General features: G+C 44.9%; 1 protein-coding gene across 2 annotated transcripts in view; it reads left to right on the forward strand.

The window, feature by feature from the left end:
- LOC143302353 (piwi-like protein 1) overlaps positions 1-17,770 on the forward strand; it is a 53,298-nt gene extending 35,528 nt beyond the window's left edge. For both annotated transcript variants that reach the window (XM_076616994.1, XM_076616995.1), the window contains exons 12-19: positions 906-1,093; positions 2,590-2,741; positions 5,182-5,306; positions 8,705-8,879; positions 10,841-10,973; positions 12,030-12,170; positions 13,086-13,233; positions 16,555-17,770. In XM_076616994.1, coding sequence (XP_076473109.1) covers positions 906-1,093; positions 2,590-2,741; positions 5,182-5,306; positions 8,705-8,879; positions 10,841-10,973; positions 12,030-12,170; positions 13,086-13,233; positions 16,555-16,671 — 1,179 coding nt within the window. In that variant the 3' untranslated portion in view covers positions 16,672-17,770. The remainder of the gene's footprint in view (positions 1-905; positions 1,094-2,589; positions 2,742-5,181; positions 5,307-8,704; positions 8,880-10,840; positions 10,974-12,029; positions 12,171-13,085; positions 13,234-16,554) is intronic.
- Positions 17,771-18,049: the final 279 nt, after the last annotated feature.

The raw sequence follows: 18,049 nt of genomic DNA on the forward strand, positions 1-18,049 counted from the left end.
CTTTGCATTAATTACAGAGTAATTTCCCTTTTTTACTATCTGCACCAAAACGTTTTCAAAATAAATAAAAATTCCATGCTTAGCAAAAGAAGTTCCCATTTGAACAAAAAATGATAATAATGACTGCTCTTGTTGTTGGGTCAGAATATCAGATCAAAGTGCCAAGTTTAGAGAATACAAAAAATCTAAATATAACAGTAAATGCAGTTTGCATATAATTAGGCTTCATTTTAAAAATTTTTTGTGCCCATCCCAGAGGTGCAATATTGTTTTAAACAAGATGACTGGAAAGAACTGAATTTTTCCTATTTTTATGCCTAATTTGGTGTCAACTGACAAAGTATTTGCAGAGAAAATGTCAATGTTAAAGTTTACCACGGACACACAGACACAAGGACACACACACACACAGACAACCGAACACCGGGTTAAAACATAGACTCACTTTGTTTACATAATGTTTACACAAGTGAGTCAAAAAAAAGAAAACAAAAAAGAAATATAATCCTCTTGTAGCAGCTTGATTGATTGATATAAGAAAAAATCCAGTGTGCATTGGGAAGTCTCCACCCATTCATGTTCCCCTTTTTTTTAATCAGTACGAATCGCACATGAGCCATGAAGTATCTGCTTCATTGGGAAAAAAAAGAAAAAAAGAGAAAAAAGAATAGTCATTGGAATTGCACATGACCCTTAAAGACTTTGTCTCTCTCATTTTAATCTCGTGTGTGTGTGTGTGTGCGCGCACGCGTGCGCGTGTGTGCATGTGTGTGTGCGCGTATGTGTGTGTGTGTGATGCCAGGATTTCCTTGCAACGAGGTGATAGCATCCCTATTTGCCAACCGTCCAGATAAATGTACCTTGGGCTTCGATCTCGGTTCACCCGTTCGTTCTTTTGTTGGCAGCTAGCCTTCAAACAGGATGAGGCAGACTGGTCCAGGGACATGCGGAGGAAGGTGATGAGGTCTGTGGTGCCTTTGACCAAGTGGGTCTTGCTCTTCCAGAAGCAGTCCAAAGAAATCGCCCAAACCCTCTCGCATAGTCTCAGAACAGTCGGGCCCGACATTGGCATGCGTGTGGAACATCCCACAATGTGAGTGGATTGATGGTGGAAGAAAAACCTACCTCTCCCCTACCTACCCTTCTCCTTTCTGTCTGTTTTTTTCCCCATGTCTGTCTGTTCCCCAGTGAGAGCTTATCCTAGAGCAGTGACAGCTTATCCTGGAGCAGTGACAGCTTATCCTAGAGCAGTGACAGCTTATCCTGGTGCAGTGACAGCTTATCCTGGAGCATTGACAGCTTATCCTAGAGCAGTAGCAGCTTATCCTAGAGCAGTGAGTGCTTATCCTAGAGCAGTGAGAGCTTATCCTAGAGCAGTGAGAGCTTATCCTTGAGCAGTGAGTGCTTATCCTAGAGCAGTGAGAGCTTATCCTAGAGCAGTGAGAGCTTATCCTAGAGCAGTGACAGCTTATCCTAGAGCAGTGAGTGCTTATCCTAGAGCAATGAGAGCTTATCCTTGAGCAGTGACAGCTTATCCCAGAGCAGTGAGTGCTTATTCTTGAGCAGTGAGTGCTTATCCTTGAGCAGTGACAGCTTATCCTTGAGCAGTGAGTGCTTATCCTTGAGCAGTGAGAGCTCTCCTAGAGCAGTGACAGCTCTCCTAGAGCAGTGACAGCTTATCCTAGAGCAGTGACAGCTTATCCTAGAGCAGTGAGAGCTTATCCTTGAGCAGTGGCAGCTTATCCTAGAGCAGTGAGTGCTTATCCTAGAGCAATGAGAGCTTATCCTAGAGCAGTGAGAGCTTATCCTTGAGCAGTGAGTGCTTATCCTTATCCTTGAGCAGTGAGTGCTTATCCTTGAGCAGTGAGTGCTTATCCTTATCCTTGAGCAGTGAGTGCTTATCCTTGAGCAGTGACAGCTTATCCTTGAGCAGTGACAGCTTATCCTAGAGCAGTGAGTGCTTATCCTTGAGCAGTGAGTGCTTATCCTTGAGCAGTGACAGCTTATCCTTGAGCAGTGACAGCTTATCCTAGAGCAGTGACAGCTTATCCTAGAGCAGTGACAGCTTATCCTTGAGCAGTGGGTGCTTATCCTAGAGCAGTGACAGCTTATCCTTGAGCAGTGACAGCTTATCCTAGAGCAGTGACAGCTTATCCTAGAGCAGTGAGTGCTTATCCTAGAGCAGTGACAGCTTATCTTAGAGCAGTGACAGCTTATCCTAGAGCAGTGACAGCTTATCCTTGAGCAGTGACAGCTTATCCTGGTGCAGTGAGAGCTCTCCTAGAGCAGTGACAGCTTATCCTAGAGTAGTGACAGCTTATCTTAGAGCAGTGAGTGCTTATCCTTGAGCAGTGACAGCTTATTCTAGAGCAGTGACAGCTTATCCTAGAGCAGTGACAGCTTATCCTTGAGCAGTGAGTGCTTATCCTTGAGCAGTGACAGCTTATTCTAGAGCAGTGATAGTTTATCCTTGAGCAGTGAGACTTATCCTTGAGCAGTGACAGCTTATCCTCACTGGGCTGAGCAGCCTCAGGAAGCGGTATTTCCAGACGACTTCCCATCCTTTTCTTTCATTTCCTTTGTGTCTAGGGTGGAGCTGAACAACGACCGTAACGACACGTACCTGACGGCGCTGAGGTACAATGTGCAGCAGGACACCCGGATGGTGCTCTGCCTGGTGCCCAGCAGCAGGAAGGACTGCTACGATGCCATCAAGAAGTTCTGCTGCATTGACAGTCCAGGTGCTGTCTGTCGTGTTGTGTTTGCATTTTGTTTGGAAGAACCGGATGTTTTGGGAGTGATGTGTACGTTGTGTGCCTGTGGACAGGTGCTGTGCAGAGATACCAGCTGTTACATTTTCGGTGTATTTTGTTTTCAATCAATTGTAGTTTGTTCCGATGGTATGCCAACGTCCAAAATTGATCCGACGAGTTCATTTTCAACTTCATAGCATGGTCACATGCTTTACTGTCGTAACATTACCCAGACGCTCTCGATCTGTTGATCAGGAGGCCAGAGCAATCACTTCTAATCTTGGTCACACGTGATGATGCTCAGCTGATCGAGTGAGTGTTGACATTGAAACGGTATTGAGTGAACCAGCCGGCTGAACTGTTTGCCTGAACAAGAGAGAACGTGGCTGAATCAAGTTGCGGCTCTTGTCAGACAGCGTCTGTTGCCAGGTGGATTTAGCTGTGGAGTGCAAGGAAGGGACAAGTCGATGTGGCTCAAGAGTCCAAGTGTTTCTACCTAATTCAAAATGTTCTTACCAAGTTTCCTGACTGTTCCTACAAACACTTGACAGGGGCTGGCATCTTTGGTAGTGAGTGCCTGTGGAGGATGTAGTGAGTGGTGTTGTGTGCCTGTGGAGGATGTAGTGAGTGGTGTTGTGTGCCTGTGGAGGATGTAGTGAGTGGTGCTGTGTGCCTGTGACAGATTAGTGAGTTTTGTGTGCAGATGTAGTGAGCGGTGTTGTGTGCCTGTGGAGGAGGTAGTGAGTAGTGTTGTGTACCTGTGGACGGATGTAGTGAGTGTTGTGTGCCTGTGGCAGATTAGTGAGTGGTGCTGTGTGCCTGTGGAGGATGTAGTGAGTGGTGTTGTGTGCCTGTGGACAGATGTAGTGAGTGGTGTTGTGTGCCTGTGGACAGATGTAGTGAGTGGTGTCGTGTGCCTGTGGAGGATGTAGTGAGTGGTGTTGTGTGCCTGTGGACGGATGTAGTGAGTGGTGTTGTGTGCCTGTGGAGGATGTAGTGAGTGGTGTTGTGTGCCTGTGGAGGATGTGGTGAGCGGTGTTGTGTGCCTGTGGCAGATTAGTGAGTTTTGTGTGCCTGTGGACAGATGTAGTGAGTGGTGTTGTGTGCCTGTGGACGGATGTAGTGAGTGGTGTTGTGTGCCTGTGGAGGATGTAGTGAGTGGTGTTGTGTGCCTGTGGACAGATGTAGTGAGTGGTGTTGTGTGCCTGTGGAGGATGTAGTGAGTGGTGTTGTGTGCCTGTGGAGGATGTAGTGAGTGGTGTTGTGTGCCTGTGGAGGATGTAGTGAGTGGTGTTGTGTGCCTGTGGCAGATTAGTGAGTTTTGTGTGCCTGTGGACAGATGGAGTGAGTGGTGTTGTGTGCCTGTGGAGAATGTAGTGAGTGGTGTTGTGTGCCTGTGGAGGAAGGTGGCAGAATGGTTAAGACGCTCAGCTGCCAATACAGAGAGTCCGTGAGGGTGTGGGTTCGAATCCCGCTCTCGCCCTGTGGACGGATGTAGTGAGTGGTGTTGTGTGCCTGTGGACGGATGTAGTGAGTGGTGTTGTGTGCCTGTGGACAGATGTAGTGAGTTTTGTGTGCCTGTGGACAGATGTAGTGAGTGGTGTTGTGTGCCTGTGGAGGATGTAGTGAGTGGTGTTGTGTGCCTGTGGAGGATGTAGTGAGTGGTGCTGTGTGCTTGTGGCAGATTAGTGAGTTTTGTGTGCCTGTGGAGGATGTAGTGAGTGGTGCTGTGTGCCTGTGGACAGATGTAGTGAGTGGTGCTGTGTGCCTGTGGACGGATGTAGTGAGTGGTGCTGTGTGCCTGTGGCAGATTAGTGAGTTTTGTGTGCCTGTGGACAGATGTAGTGAATGATGTCGTGTGCCTGTGGACGGATGTGGTGAGTGATGTTGTGTGCCTGTGGACAGATGTAGTGAGTGGTGCTGTGTGCCTGTGGACAGATGTAGTGAGTGGTGTCGTGTGCCTGTGGACAGATGTTTGACTGGAAAATCAAACTGAGCGTCTAGTCTTTCGGATGAGACGATAAACCGAGGTCCCGTGTGCAGCACGCACTTGGCGCACTGAAAAAGAACCCATGGCAACGAGAGTGTTGTCCTCTGGCGAAATTACATAAAATGAAATCCACTTTCATAGGTACACAAATATGTAAGCATGCACTCAAGGCCTGACTAAGCGCGTTGGGTTATGCTGCTGGTCAGGCATCTGCTCAACAGATGTGGTGTAGCGTGTATGGATTTGTCCGAATGCATTGACGCCTCCTTGAGAAAGTGAAACTGAAAACAGAGCCTGTGGACGGATGTAGTGAGTGGTGTTGTGTGCCTGTGGACGGATGTAGTGAGTGGTGTTGTGTGCCTGTGGACGGATGTAGTGAGTGGTGTTGTGTGCCTGTGGACGGATGAAAAGAGTGGTGTCGTGTGCCTGTGGTTGCAGTGCCGTCCCAGGTGGTGGTGGAGAGGACCCTGGGCAACAAGAAGCGCCTGATGTCTGTGGCCACAAAGATTGCCATCCAGATGAACTGCAAAATGGGTGGAGTGGTGTGGACCTGCCCCATTCCTGTGAGTGATTTCCATTGCGCAAGTTCGACTTTTCTAGTCGCTCCAAGCATTTCTCTTCACCTGCATGGATTCCCCCCCTACCCCATGTCCACTCCCCATTGCTCGTCCCCTTCTTGTCTTGAAGCCTTCACTGCACACACACGCACGCATGCACGCACGCACGCACGCACGCACATATATTTTTTCTTTCTTTCCTTTTTTTTTTTTCTTTCTTTCTTTTTTTTTTTCTTTCAGCGCTGCTGAACATACAAAATGATCTTTCCTTACACCAGTATTACAGCATTATAGTAAATGAAGTTGACACTATCAGGATCGGATCAGATCCTATCAGGAACTGGATGAATTCTAACAAAAAAAAAAAAAACAATTAAAGGAAGTGAAATTCACATAACATTAATGCGCAAAACATTGTAAGGCAAACGGCCACAGAGGGAAGATAACAGTCTCGTCCCACTTCTTTGTGATTTATCTGAAGTTGAATAAACCTCTCCGCTCCTGTCAGCCATCATTTCTGTGCAACAGCAGTTCAGGGGGTTGAGTGTTGCCTTGTAGACAGTCGAGCACATGGTCTGTGCCAGTTTTGGCAAAGCCTGGCAAGCTCTCTGCCTTCCTGAGAGAGCGGTACATGCAAAGGCGTGATGGGGGAAAAAAATACAAGGTCACTGACATAGTTGTTGTGGTCAGTGCAAGTCTGACCAGTGTTATCCGGAAAGGAATGGTGTCTTGTTTCCATTTCCAAAGCCAAAGAGGAGGAGAGAAGAGTGTAAAATGTGGATAAAAGTGCATGTCGGACCCAACAATCAGCTGCAACAAGACATCGTTACCGTTGTATGTCAGTTCCAAGGTATGTAAAATGTGGATAAAAGTGCATGGCGGACCCAACAATCAGCTGCAACCAGACATCGTTACCATTGTATGTCACTTCCAAGGTATGTAAAATGTGGATAAAAGTGCATGTCGGACCCAACAATCAGCTGCAACAAGACATCGTTACCATTGTATGTCAGTTCCAAGGTATGTAAAATGTGGATAAAAGTGCATGGCGGACCCAACAATCAGCTGCAACAAGACATCGTTACCGTTGTATGTCAGTTCCAAGGTATGTAAAATGTGAATAAAAGTGCATGTCGGACCCAACAATCAGCTGCAACAAGACATCGTTACCGTTGTATGTCACTTCCAAGGTATGTAAAATGTGGATAAAAGTGCATGTCCGACCCAACAGTCAGCTGCAACCAGACATCGTTACCATTGTATGTCACTTCCAAGGTATGTAAAATGTGGATAAAAGTACATGTCGGACCCAACAATCAGCTGCAACAAGACATCGTTACCGTTGTATGTCAGTTCCAAGGTATGTAAAATGTGGATAAAAGTGCATGTCGGACCCAACAATCAGCTGCAACAAGACATCGTTACCATTGTATGTCAGTTCCAAGGTATGTAAAATGTGGATAAAAGTGCATGTCGGACCCAACAATCAGCTGCAACAAGACATCGTTACCATTGTATGTCAGTTCCAAGGTATGTAAAATGTGGATAAAAGTGCATGTCGGACCCAACAATCAGCTGCAACCAGACATCGTTACCATTGTATGTCACTTCCAAGGTATGCACAACGTGTCTTATTGTGTGTGTGTGTGCGTGTGTTCGTTCTTTAGTTTGGCATCTTTTCACTATCAGTGATATTAGATGTTTAAATAAAAAAAAGGAGTGGGGGGGAGGTTGGGGGAGGAGGGAGGGGTTGGAGGGGGGGGGGGGGGCAGGGAAGAGGAAAACAGAAAAGGTCAACTAGAAAACTACCAAAAAATGCATAACTCACATGCAATTACATTAAACAGTAACAATTCAATAATAATAATGATAATAATCAGAAACCATTAACACAATTCTGAAGTGTGTGTGTCTGTGTGTGTGTGCGTGTACTTACCAGTGTGTGTGACCTCTGTGTGCCGTGGATTGTAATGATGGTGTGGATGTGTCGTAATTGATGATGATCTCTCTTTGAGAGAGAGAGAGAATACTGTACATGAGAAAAACTATGTTTACTCTGAATGTTACTGTCTTGAGATGATTTCATTCAGCCTAACCAAACCAAACCACAAGGACTAGTTGGTGGCCTCCATTGAGTCACTTCAGACCAGAAAGAGTGCCACTTGATAACCACCCTCCTCTAAGTCTCCACTATCCGCAGTACTTAACTTTAGTATATCCAGGACCATGACTGAATCAAATCAAAAGAAGAGCCTGGCAAATAGATGTTTGCCAGAAACTCTTTCCTTCACTTGCGTTACTTCAGCTTCAGTTTAAATCCCAGTGCACGCTTTAGATGTACGATTGTTGTTGATATTGTGTAGTCATACCTGTAATGATCAGACATCCAGACACTTTCTTTTGACAAACATCATGACAGGCGCCATAGCCGAATGGTTAAAGCGTTGGACTTTAGATCTGAGGGTCCTGGGTTCGAATCACGGTGACGGCGCCTGGTGGGTAAAGGGTGGAGATTTTTACGATCTCCCAGGTCAACATATGTGCAGACCTGCTAGTGCCTGAACCCCCTTCGTGTGTATATGCACGCAGAAGATCAAATACGCACGTTAAAGATCCTGTAATCCATGTCAGCATTCGGTGGGTAATGGAAACGAGAACATACCCAGCATGCACACCCCCAAAAACGGAGTATGACTACCTACATGGCGGGGTAAAAACGGTCATACACGTAAAAGCCCACTCGTGTGCATATGAGTGAATGCAGAAGAAGAAGACAAACACCATGAAAACCCAGCAGCCAACTTCAGGCAAAACACACGTTCACAGATGGTGGGGATGCTGGGAAAGAATGGATCAGCCGTCACAAGAAAATGAAATTGCACATCTTGATCATCTGTTGGTGAATAGTGGGGTCCTGTCGGGTTCATGCCAGCATACACACTGTCTGTGCTTGTAGCTTGGAATCACACAGCAAAGTGTGACAACGGCACTGTCTAGTACATGTATTGCTAGTTATATCTGATTGCAGATGGTGGTAAAGTTTAAAGTGAAAGGATGGCTCCACCTAGTGTTGCTAGTTATATCTGATTGCAGATGTCAGTGAAATCTAAAGTGAAAGGGTGGCTCCACCTAGTGTTGCTAGTTATATCTGATTGCAGATGTCAGTGAAATCTAAAAAGAAAGGATGGCTCCACCTAGTGTTGCTAGTTATATCTGATTGCAGATGTCAGTGAAATCTAAAGTGAAAGGATGGCTCCACCTAGTGTTGCTAGTTATATCTGATGGCAGATGGCAGTAAAGTGAGAGGATGGCACTATCTGCTGTTGCCATTTATGTCTGATTGCAGATGGCAGTAAAGTGAGATGATGTCCCCAGCTAGTGATGCTAGTTGTGTCTGATTGCAGTTGCAGAATACGATGCTGGTTGGCTTTGACACCTACCATGACTCGGCGTGTAGGGGCCGGTCAGTGGGGGGTGTGGTGGCCACCATCTCTAAGGACTTCACACGCTACCACTCCACCGTCACCTTCCAGACGTCTCACGTGGAACTTCTCAACCAGCTGCAGAGCTGCGTGACGTGTAAGTACAGGGGCTGTACTGGGCTGCGTTTCTCATCTCGGGGGAGTCACTGACGTGTCCATCGCTGGTGATGTGACTTCCATGATGATGATGATGATGATGAAGCACAGGGTTGTTAGGGTCAGCATGTTGGTAGTTTTCCTGTGTGAAGGCACTGACAAAATTAAAAACAAGTTTGTTTTTTGTGTTTTTTTTGTTTGTTTGTTTTTTTGTTTTTTTTTGCTGCCCCATCATCTGCGCCATTTCAATGGCATGACTCCCACGCTGCTCATTTAGATTCCCCCCATACACGGCCACACCCGGGTTCGTCCGTCGCAGTTCCAGCGTCGGCAGTCCACAGGGAACTATCGATGTTAGGTCGCCAGGAGGCCACACACCAGAGGAGACCCTGCACTGCTGCTGAGTCACTTCGGTGGTGTTCAGTGGTGCCTGTTCTGTTTTAACGTACTTAGGACACCACCTACTAAGCCCCCTACTAACGACAATAATGGCTTAGTCGCGGAGCCAGACTGAGTGAGCGTCTCTCCCAGAGTGGAGACCGCCACCACGTCCCTCAAACAACAGCCCCCCATGAATCTGCCGACACTGACGACATTGACAGGACTCACCCCAAGCACGGAAGTGGAGGGGTATCGAAACTGAGGTCACCAAGAGAGCAGGGCATGAAAGGTCACAGACTTTGAGACTATTTTGTTTATATTGATGACGATGAAGGAGAAGGAGGATGACAATGATGATGACGATGTTGCTATGGAGGTCCATTTTGGTTTGGGACTGTGTGACAAGGCTGTACTCTACGCTTCCTGTCATAATGATATCCCGGCGTTAACCAGGCCCGAGAGACACAGACACTTGCAGTGTTGGTCGAGTAATTAGAGCAACACACCCAAAGACGCATCCTTAAAGTGGATGACACTCAACTGTGTGGTCCCAGTCTCCCCATTTAAGCCCACAGCACACTCAACTCTGGGTAGGAGCCGGCCATGGGCCGAAAAACCCACCTCCGCTGGGATTCGAACCCGCATCCTCCCAGCCGTCAGTCCACGACGCTAACCACTTCACCACGGCGGCTGGTTAAAAACAAGTTTTGTCATGAATGCATGTTCTTAGTTTTTATTCTACAAACGAACATGGGGATGCAAGCCTTCCAGATAAAAAAAAAATTTTTTTAAATCATCTGCCTTCAGATCAGTAAGATTTTCTTTGTCTTCTCCAGATCATTTCTGGATTAACAGAAACTATGTTTGGTGGATTCCTTATCAGGAACTTGTGGTGTGAAAATCCCAGTCCATTACTTTGCTGCAGTGAAAAGAAAAGAAAAGAAGAAACGTTTTGACTGCCGACCCTAACTGTACTCCTGACATGTTTATTGCATGCCAGTATTAAAAAGAGGGTTTTGAATTAACTAGAATAAACTTGATGAACATTGGGAATTGCCAGTACAATTTACAATTTATAAAAAAATCTTTGTTCACCTTGCCTCAGTGTCAGTTTCTGTGGGAAGCATTCAGCATACAGTAGCATCTATTGTTATACAGATGCTAGAGCAGTAAAAGTCTTAGGAAAGATGGGAAAGTGTGAAGAGTTTGACAGAACATGTAAGTTGTAATCCAAGGCTAGAACTGGCATTGGGTCCATGCACTGACTAGATATTTTACAAGTGTATTGAAGTTTTGCTGCTTTTTAATGGACGACACTCCACACTGTAGGGGTTCAGGGGTGGGGAGGGGGTGGGGGTGGATCTTCTACTATACAAATTGTCAGGTAAGAGTAATTATAACCTAGCATTCAGATTGTTATCAGTCTTGATGGTCCCATTATTCACCATTGTCCATCCTGCCAGACCATAGTGGCTTTTTTTTTCTGACGGAGATTGCTGTCCTTAGGCACTTTTTTTGCACATCGGAAGGGGACACAAATTTCTGTCTTGGGGCACTCAAGAGGTTAATCTTTGTGTGCAGCATGCATCAATGCATACCGGAGATCAAATGGTGCAGCTCCAGAGAAAGTGATTGTCTTCAGGGATGGAGTGGGCGATGGACAGCTGCATCTGGTTCATGATCATGAGATTCCGCAGATAAAAACCGCTGTTGGGTAAGAAAGGATACTGTGCATTATCTTGTGCTGATAGAACTTGTTTTGGGAGGGGGGGGGTGGACGGGTGGAAGGGTTTGGTCTCATACTTAATTGTGGCACCCAGTCTGTCCTTGTTGCTCATAAATCCACTCTATGTTGAAGTATGTAGTGCCACAGGGTTCAGTCTTGGGCCCTTTTGTATTTACTGTATACACACAGCCTCTTGAGTCTGTTATTTGACAGGTTACTCATACCATTTTTTGTGCAGACGATTCCCAGCTCCACAACTTAGCTGTTCCCTCAGACTTTCCAGCTCTTACCTGTAGTTGATGAGGATGTTGATGATAGATATGGATACTCATATGGATGAGTGAAAACAAGTTGATGATGAAGATGAAACTGAGCTTATTGCAGCTGCCACCAAACAAAAGATAACCAGGTCACTTCTACTGCTGTGTCCACCTCTTGCTGTCACATACCATTCTCCCAGTCTGTTAGAAACCACGGCTTCTACTTAAACGAAACACGCCCCATAGCTGCTGATTAGAAGTGATCTTGTAAACACTGGGATGGGCAGTATTATTTGCCTGTATGTCCTTTTTATGTATATTTTTGTGTGACTGTTTTTTGGTTTTTTTTGTTTGTTTTTTGTTTTGTTTTTTTTAAATCTGGGATGATAAGTTAAGCGGAAGGGCTGACATCCTCAGCACAGCGTAGTCTTGTTTTAAGGAGCGTAATGATTAGGATATGTCATGAACTGTTATTTTGCAAGTTTTTGTTGTTTTTGTTTTGCTTTTTGTTTTTCATTTGACAGAATTTTATTTTCCAATGTTGTTGAATTTTTATTCTGCTGAGGCAGTCCACACCTGGCCCTGCGCAGTCGGCTGGACAACAAGTAACGGTGTCAGAAAAGTCTGGCTTCAGGTGTGCAGGTCAGAGAGATTCAGAAACCTGGGGCTTGTAGGCCTTGTCTCTTGATTGTCAGTGTGTTGATTGCAGTGTGTGCGATGGCGAACACTTGTGTGGACAGCGGTGTCGGCTGTGGATTACAGGACCATGGTGCGTTGTGTGCAGCAAAGCCAAACTGTCCTTCGTGGTGGTGAAGAAGAGAACCAACGCCCGCTTCTTCCGGGAAGTACAGGGAGCCAGTTCCACGAGCCATGTCAACCCTGGGCCTGGCACCGTCATCGATGACGTGGCAACCAAACCCACATGGTAAGGAAAAAGAGTCTGGACTTGTCATCTGCACTGTGTCAGTGGCATTACTTCCACACTGCTCATTCTGAGTCCCCCATACACAGCCACACCCAGGTTCGTCTTGTCACCGTCCCAGTTCCAGCGGTCCACAGGGAACCATTGATGTTAGGTCGCCAGGAGTCTTTTACTGTACAGGATGGATTATCGTGCTTGGTGTGTTCAGATTGTCCTGGTTATATTGTTGATAGGCCAGCCAAGTCCCAGCAAGATTTAATGAACTGGATGTTGTTGTTTTTTTTAATGGGAGTGGCTTGGTACTGGAAAAAGTTGAACCAAACCGGCTTGATGAAACCAACTGATGAAGAGGGACCTGTGGCACTACAGCTACTCTGTTGAACCCAGAGTAACACAGACTGAATAGGGAAAAACTCCTGTATCAAGTTCTTTACATTGTGATAAAGCAGTTGTACCAGTTTCCCTTTTGAGTACACATGGCAGAAGATGTCAATAAAGGGTTTAGCTGTGGTAAAGATGTCAATAAAGGGTTTAGTTGTGGTAAAGATCTCCCTTAGGAAAAAAAAAAGAGTTGAATGCTTGAAAATGAATGTAACTGGTTGCCAGCAGATTTTTTTTGCAATAGAAGTTTGAATGTGATGTTGATTGTGTGAAAAAGACATCAACATTTTGAGTTTAAATGAAATATTTTATCCTCGGGTCTCAGAATATGTAATGAAGGGATATGAGAAAAGTTTGGGGTTTTTTTTTTGTTGTTTTTTTTAATTTCTTTCGTAATGCAGCTATGACCGGTGGGAACCCAGTTTCGGTTGCATTCCTTTTGAACTTGTGTACTACCTGCAGACAGGACGTCCTTAAACTGTAGATGTAAATGGATTGGTGTGGTACAGCAGGTGTTGGACTGGTGTCATGTTGCAGGTATGACTTCTTCCTGGTGGCTCAGTCTGTGCGTCAGGGCACAGTCACCCCGACCCACTACAATGTCATCCTGGATGAGCTGTCAATGTTGCCTGACTACTACCAGCGGCTGGCTTACAAGCTGACTCACATGTACTACAACTGGCAGGTAAGCCTTTATCCCGCTGTGCTTTGATGTCAGTCATTGTGAGAATACATACATATATGTGTTACGCATAATTCTTAAATCTTCATTGTTTTGGCATGGCAACAGCGGTATCATTGTTACTCTGGTCACTGTTGATCGACTACCACAATGAAAAGGCAACTCTCAAGTCTTGATAGGGATTGTCAGGTCTGTGTTGAAGACAGGTTTGGGTTAATAAAATGTCAGTATTGAACAAAGTGGTTTTTTGTTGTTGTTATTTTTTAATAAAGGCCTAGCTTGTTGACAGAGGCTTGGGTTTGTGAAGGCTCAGCTTGTTGACAAAGTTTTGGATTTATTAAGGCTCAGCTTGTTGACAAAGGTTTGGGTTTATAAAGGCTATTTGTTGACAGAGGTTTCAGTTTATAAAGGCTCTGCTTGTTGACAAAGGTTTGGGTTTATAAAAGCTCAGTTTGTTGATAAAAGTTAAGGTTTTAAAAGGTTTAGTATGTTTACAAAGGTTTGGGTTTATAAAGGTTCAGCTTCTTGACAAAGGTTTGGGTTTGTAAAGGCTTCAGTTTGTTGACAAAGGCTTGGGTTTGTAAAGGCTCATCTTGTTGACAAAGGTTTGGTTTTATAGAGGTTTAACTTGACAAAGGTTTAGATGAAAAAGAGGCATTGTTTGTTGTATGTTTGGGTTTATAAAGGCTTGGTTTGTTGACAAAGGTTTGGGTTTATAAAGGTTCAGTGTGTTAACAGTGGTTCAGGTTTAGAGGCTCGTCATTTTGACAAACATTTGGGTCTAGGAAGGCTCAATTTGTTGAAAGGCTCAGTTTGTCAAAGAAATTTGGGTTTGTATAATCTCATTGTGTTGAACAGAGGTTTGAATTTAAAAAGGCTCAGCATGTTGACAAACGTTTGTAAAGGCTCACCTTGTTGACAGAGGTTTGGGTTTATGAATGTTCAGCATATTGAACAAAGCTTGAATGAAGATTTGGGCTTACAGAGGCTTGGAATCAATGGCAGATTAACTCCCTCTGGACAAAGGGCCCCAGTCGAGGCCCTACTGTTCTCAGCCATTTCAGACGAAGGGCCCTGATTGGGGCCTTATAGTTTTGAATTTTTGGAGTGGCACCTAATTTCCATAATGACATTATGAGCTAAGAATATGTTAACCCTTTGAGCCCTGACCACCACTTTACCGGTGGTGGGGAGGGGTGGCATAATGCCTGGCCACCGGTTGAGCGGTGCATAAACACTTGTGTCGTGTTTTGCTATTGGTTGACTTATATTGAAGAGCCAATCAGAAAAACCGTAATATTCTGACGTCAGCGATCGTACCAGCATTGCCGCGCATTTGTGTTTTCAGCATGTGCTTTGGATAAAAAAGATCGATTTCTACCGTGAAGCGTGCAGTCTCAACCTGACACGCCTCCTTTGATCAACTGATTCTGCATGCTCAGATTCATTTTCAACATCACTGTCTGTAGCAAAATCATCCGATTCGAATTCCACCTCACTATCAGAGTAATCATTGTCATACTCTACTTCCGATCATCAAGCATATCAATCACTTGCTGCATTGTGTACAGTTGTTTTCTCACACGTTTTGTCCCTGATTTCTGCCCTGACGGGCCAGGTTGAGACTCTGCACGCTTCAAGTGTTTGCGCACCGCTCAACCAGTGGCTGGGCATTGTCATTTTTCTCTGCCACCAGTAAAGTGGTGGTCAGGGCTAAAAGGGCTTAATACCAATTATTTGCAAATTTTGGCACAGGAGCTCAGGCAGAAGGGTTAAAATTGCTCAGGAACTCAGGGCTCAAAGGGTTAACTGACCTTTCCACTCTCCACTGCGACCAGTGTTGTTGTGCTCATGAGCAGGAGGGTTATTTTTGCTGTGACTGATTCACATGAACAGTGCGTGCCAACAAAGGCTTCTGACCCAGTTTTGTCTCGGTCACAAGGCAGACAACAGAATTAGATGAAGGGGCCCTGTTGTCGCTATATAACATTCTAAATTGAATTGGTTTCAAACTCTTTGTGCTTTCCTGGATTTGTTTTCAAGTCATCAGTGTGTGCAAATTTCGAAAAAAAAATATGGATACTTTCATCAACTCACTGTATGATAGCATAAGAAGAGAGGAAGTATATTTTGTCCCCAACTAACTCATGTTACTTATCAGTTTGGAAGTTTTCAGTTCATAAATGGTAATATTTGATTTCTAGCAATTTTGTTTCTTTCCCATACAAACAGGTCGTCTGTGGGGAAAGTCAGGGGAGCTAGCTGGCAGTACTGAAGGGAAAGATTTTTTTGGTGTATGTGTGTGTGTGTCTGCTGCCCCATCATCTGCACCATTTCAATGGCATGACTCCCACACCGCTCATTTAGATTCCTCCATAAACGGCCACACCCAGGTTTGTCCATCACAGTTCCATTGTTGGCAGTCCTCAGGGAACCATCAATGTTAGGTCGCCAGGAGGCCACACACCAGAGGAGACCCTGCACTGCTGCCAAGTCACTTCGGTGGTGTTCAGTGGTGCCTGTTCTGATTTAACGTACTTAGGACACCACCTACTAAGCCCCCTACTAACGACAATAATGGCTTAGCCGCAGAGCCAGACTGAGTGAGCATCCCTCCCAGAGTGGAGACCGCCACCATGTCCCTCAAACAACAGCCCCCCATGAATCTGCCGACACTGAAGACATTGACAGGACTCGCCCCAAGCACAGAAGTGGAGGCGTATCAAAACTGAGATCACCATGAGAGCAGGGCATGAAAGGCCACAGACTTGAGACTGTTTTGTTTATATTGATGATGATGGAGGAGGATGGCGATGACGATGTTGCTATGGAGGTCCATTTTGGTTTGGGACTGCATGACAAGGCTGTACTCTATGCTTCCTATCATAATGATATCCCAGCATTAACCAGGCCTGAGAACTACAGACACTTGCAGTGTTGGTCAGGTAATTAGAGCAACACACCCAAAGACGCATCCTTGAAGTGGGTGACACTCGACTGTGTGGTCCCAGTCTCCCCATTTAAGCCCACAGCACACTCAACTCTGGGTAGGAGCCGGCCACAGGCTGAAAAACCCACCTCCGCTGGGATTCGAACCCGCATTTTCCCAGCCGTCAGTCCACGATGCTAACCACTTCGCCACGGTGGCTGGTGGAAAAGAATTTCCTTATTGAGTCAAAATGGGAACATGTTGTTTTCTGCAAGATACTCCCCAGCTGCTTGCCAGTTAGTCACTGAGGCATGCAGTGGAAAGCAAAATGTTTCCCCAGTTTGTCACTGAGCTATGCAACTGAAAGTAAAGAATTTTTCTGTCCTGTGTTTCAGGGAACCATCCGTGTTCCTGCTCCCTGTATGTACGCCCACAAACTGGCCTTCCTGGTGGGACAGTCCCTGCATACAGCTCCTGCAGCTTCCTTGAGCAATTGCATGTATTACCTGTGAGATTCCACTTGGTGTTACTGCATGGATAAGGCAGCAGTACCAGTTAAGTTGCCCATTGCTTGCCTGCTGATTGCATTGCAGTGTGGGTGTTGACTGGTTGACTCAGGGTGTCTTCTGGACAATAGAGGATGTGCTCTTTAGGGCGACGTTTTGGACTTCATGGTGGAATGCGAGGATCCACTATAATCTTCCACTCTTGTTTTGTTTATCGTGCTGTTGGAAAGCAAAGACTGCTTTTGTTTTTCTTTAGCTTGTTGTTGTTGTTGTTTACTTTTTAAATTCTTCGGTTTCTAGTTTTTGGTTCACATGTGTGAAAAAGAGTGAGTCTTTGTAATAACCATGTTTCGGTTGTCCATGAGTCGGTATGTCTGTTGCCAATATTGTGCAACTGTTCTGCCTGTTTGATGATACATCATTGTGACCTTGATTTGGGGCCAGGATCAAAGAAATCAACTTTACACTTGCTGTCCGTAAGTTGTTGAATGAATTGGATGAATCCAGCCTTGGGCAAAATGAAACTAAGCCTTTTTTTTTCTTTTTTTTGGCAGAAAGCCTCGATTTTTTTTCTAGACTTGATAATTGGGCATTCTTACTATGTTTTATTCTTTTTTGTGCCTTGGATGTGTGAGGTGTTGGTTGACATTTTTTGGTTTTATATGCGTGTTGTTATGATATAATTTGGTGTATTATATGAATGATGAAGTTCAAATTCAGGTTAATTGGGTATTTTTTAAAATCCTGAGATGAAAATTGACAGAATGGTCAACATCAGAGGCGTGTCCTGGGTTTGTGTGCATGGATGTGACTGTATTTATGACTCATTTTTTTCCCTTGTATTTTCTTTTTTTCCAGGTTGTAGGGGACCGATATTTAGTTTTCCAACCCTCATACGGCCCTGCATAGTCAGTTGGGCAATATGCAACAGAAGATAAAGACAAAAATCCCAGTGTTTTTTCATTCATGGTGTGTGCGCATGTGGGTCGCTGATTATAATTTTTTCTATGCCCAAATTGTATTCATGTTCTGTTTTATTTTGTCAGAAATGCTTTATCAGTTGTTGAGTTTTTATTCCATATTCAAAGTATGACAGGGTTTTTTTTGTTTTTGTTTTTTGTTTGTTTTTTTTGCCTTTCTTGAATAAAACATTTTAGAAAAGCATTAAATGGTTCTGCTCTAGTCTGTTGTGTTTTGGTGTGTGAGCACTTTTCCTTGTCAATTTATAATTCATCCTAAGAACCCATAGCAACATAAGTGTTGTCCTCTGGCAATATTCTGTAAAAGAAATCCACTGAGAGGTACACAGGTATGCATGTACTGAAGGCCTGACTAAGCCTGTTAGGGTTATGATGCTTGTCAGGCATGTACTGAGCAGATGTTT

Source organism: Babylonia areolata, chromosome 29 (assembly GCF_041734735.1).
Source record: "Babylonia areolata isolate BAREFJ2019XMU chromosome 29, ASM4173473v1, whole genome shotgun sequence".
Classification (NCBI taxonomy): domain Eukaryota; kingdom Metazoa; phylum Mollusca; class Gastropoda; order Neogastropoda; family Buccinidae; genus Babylonia; species Babylonia areolata.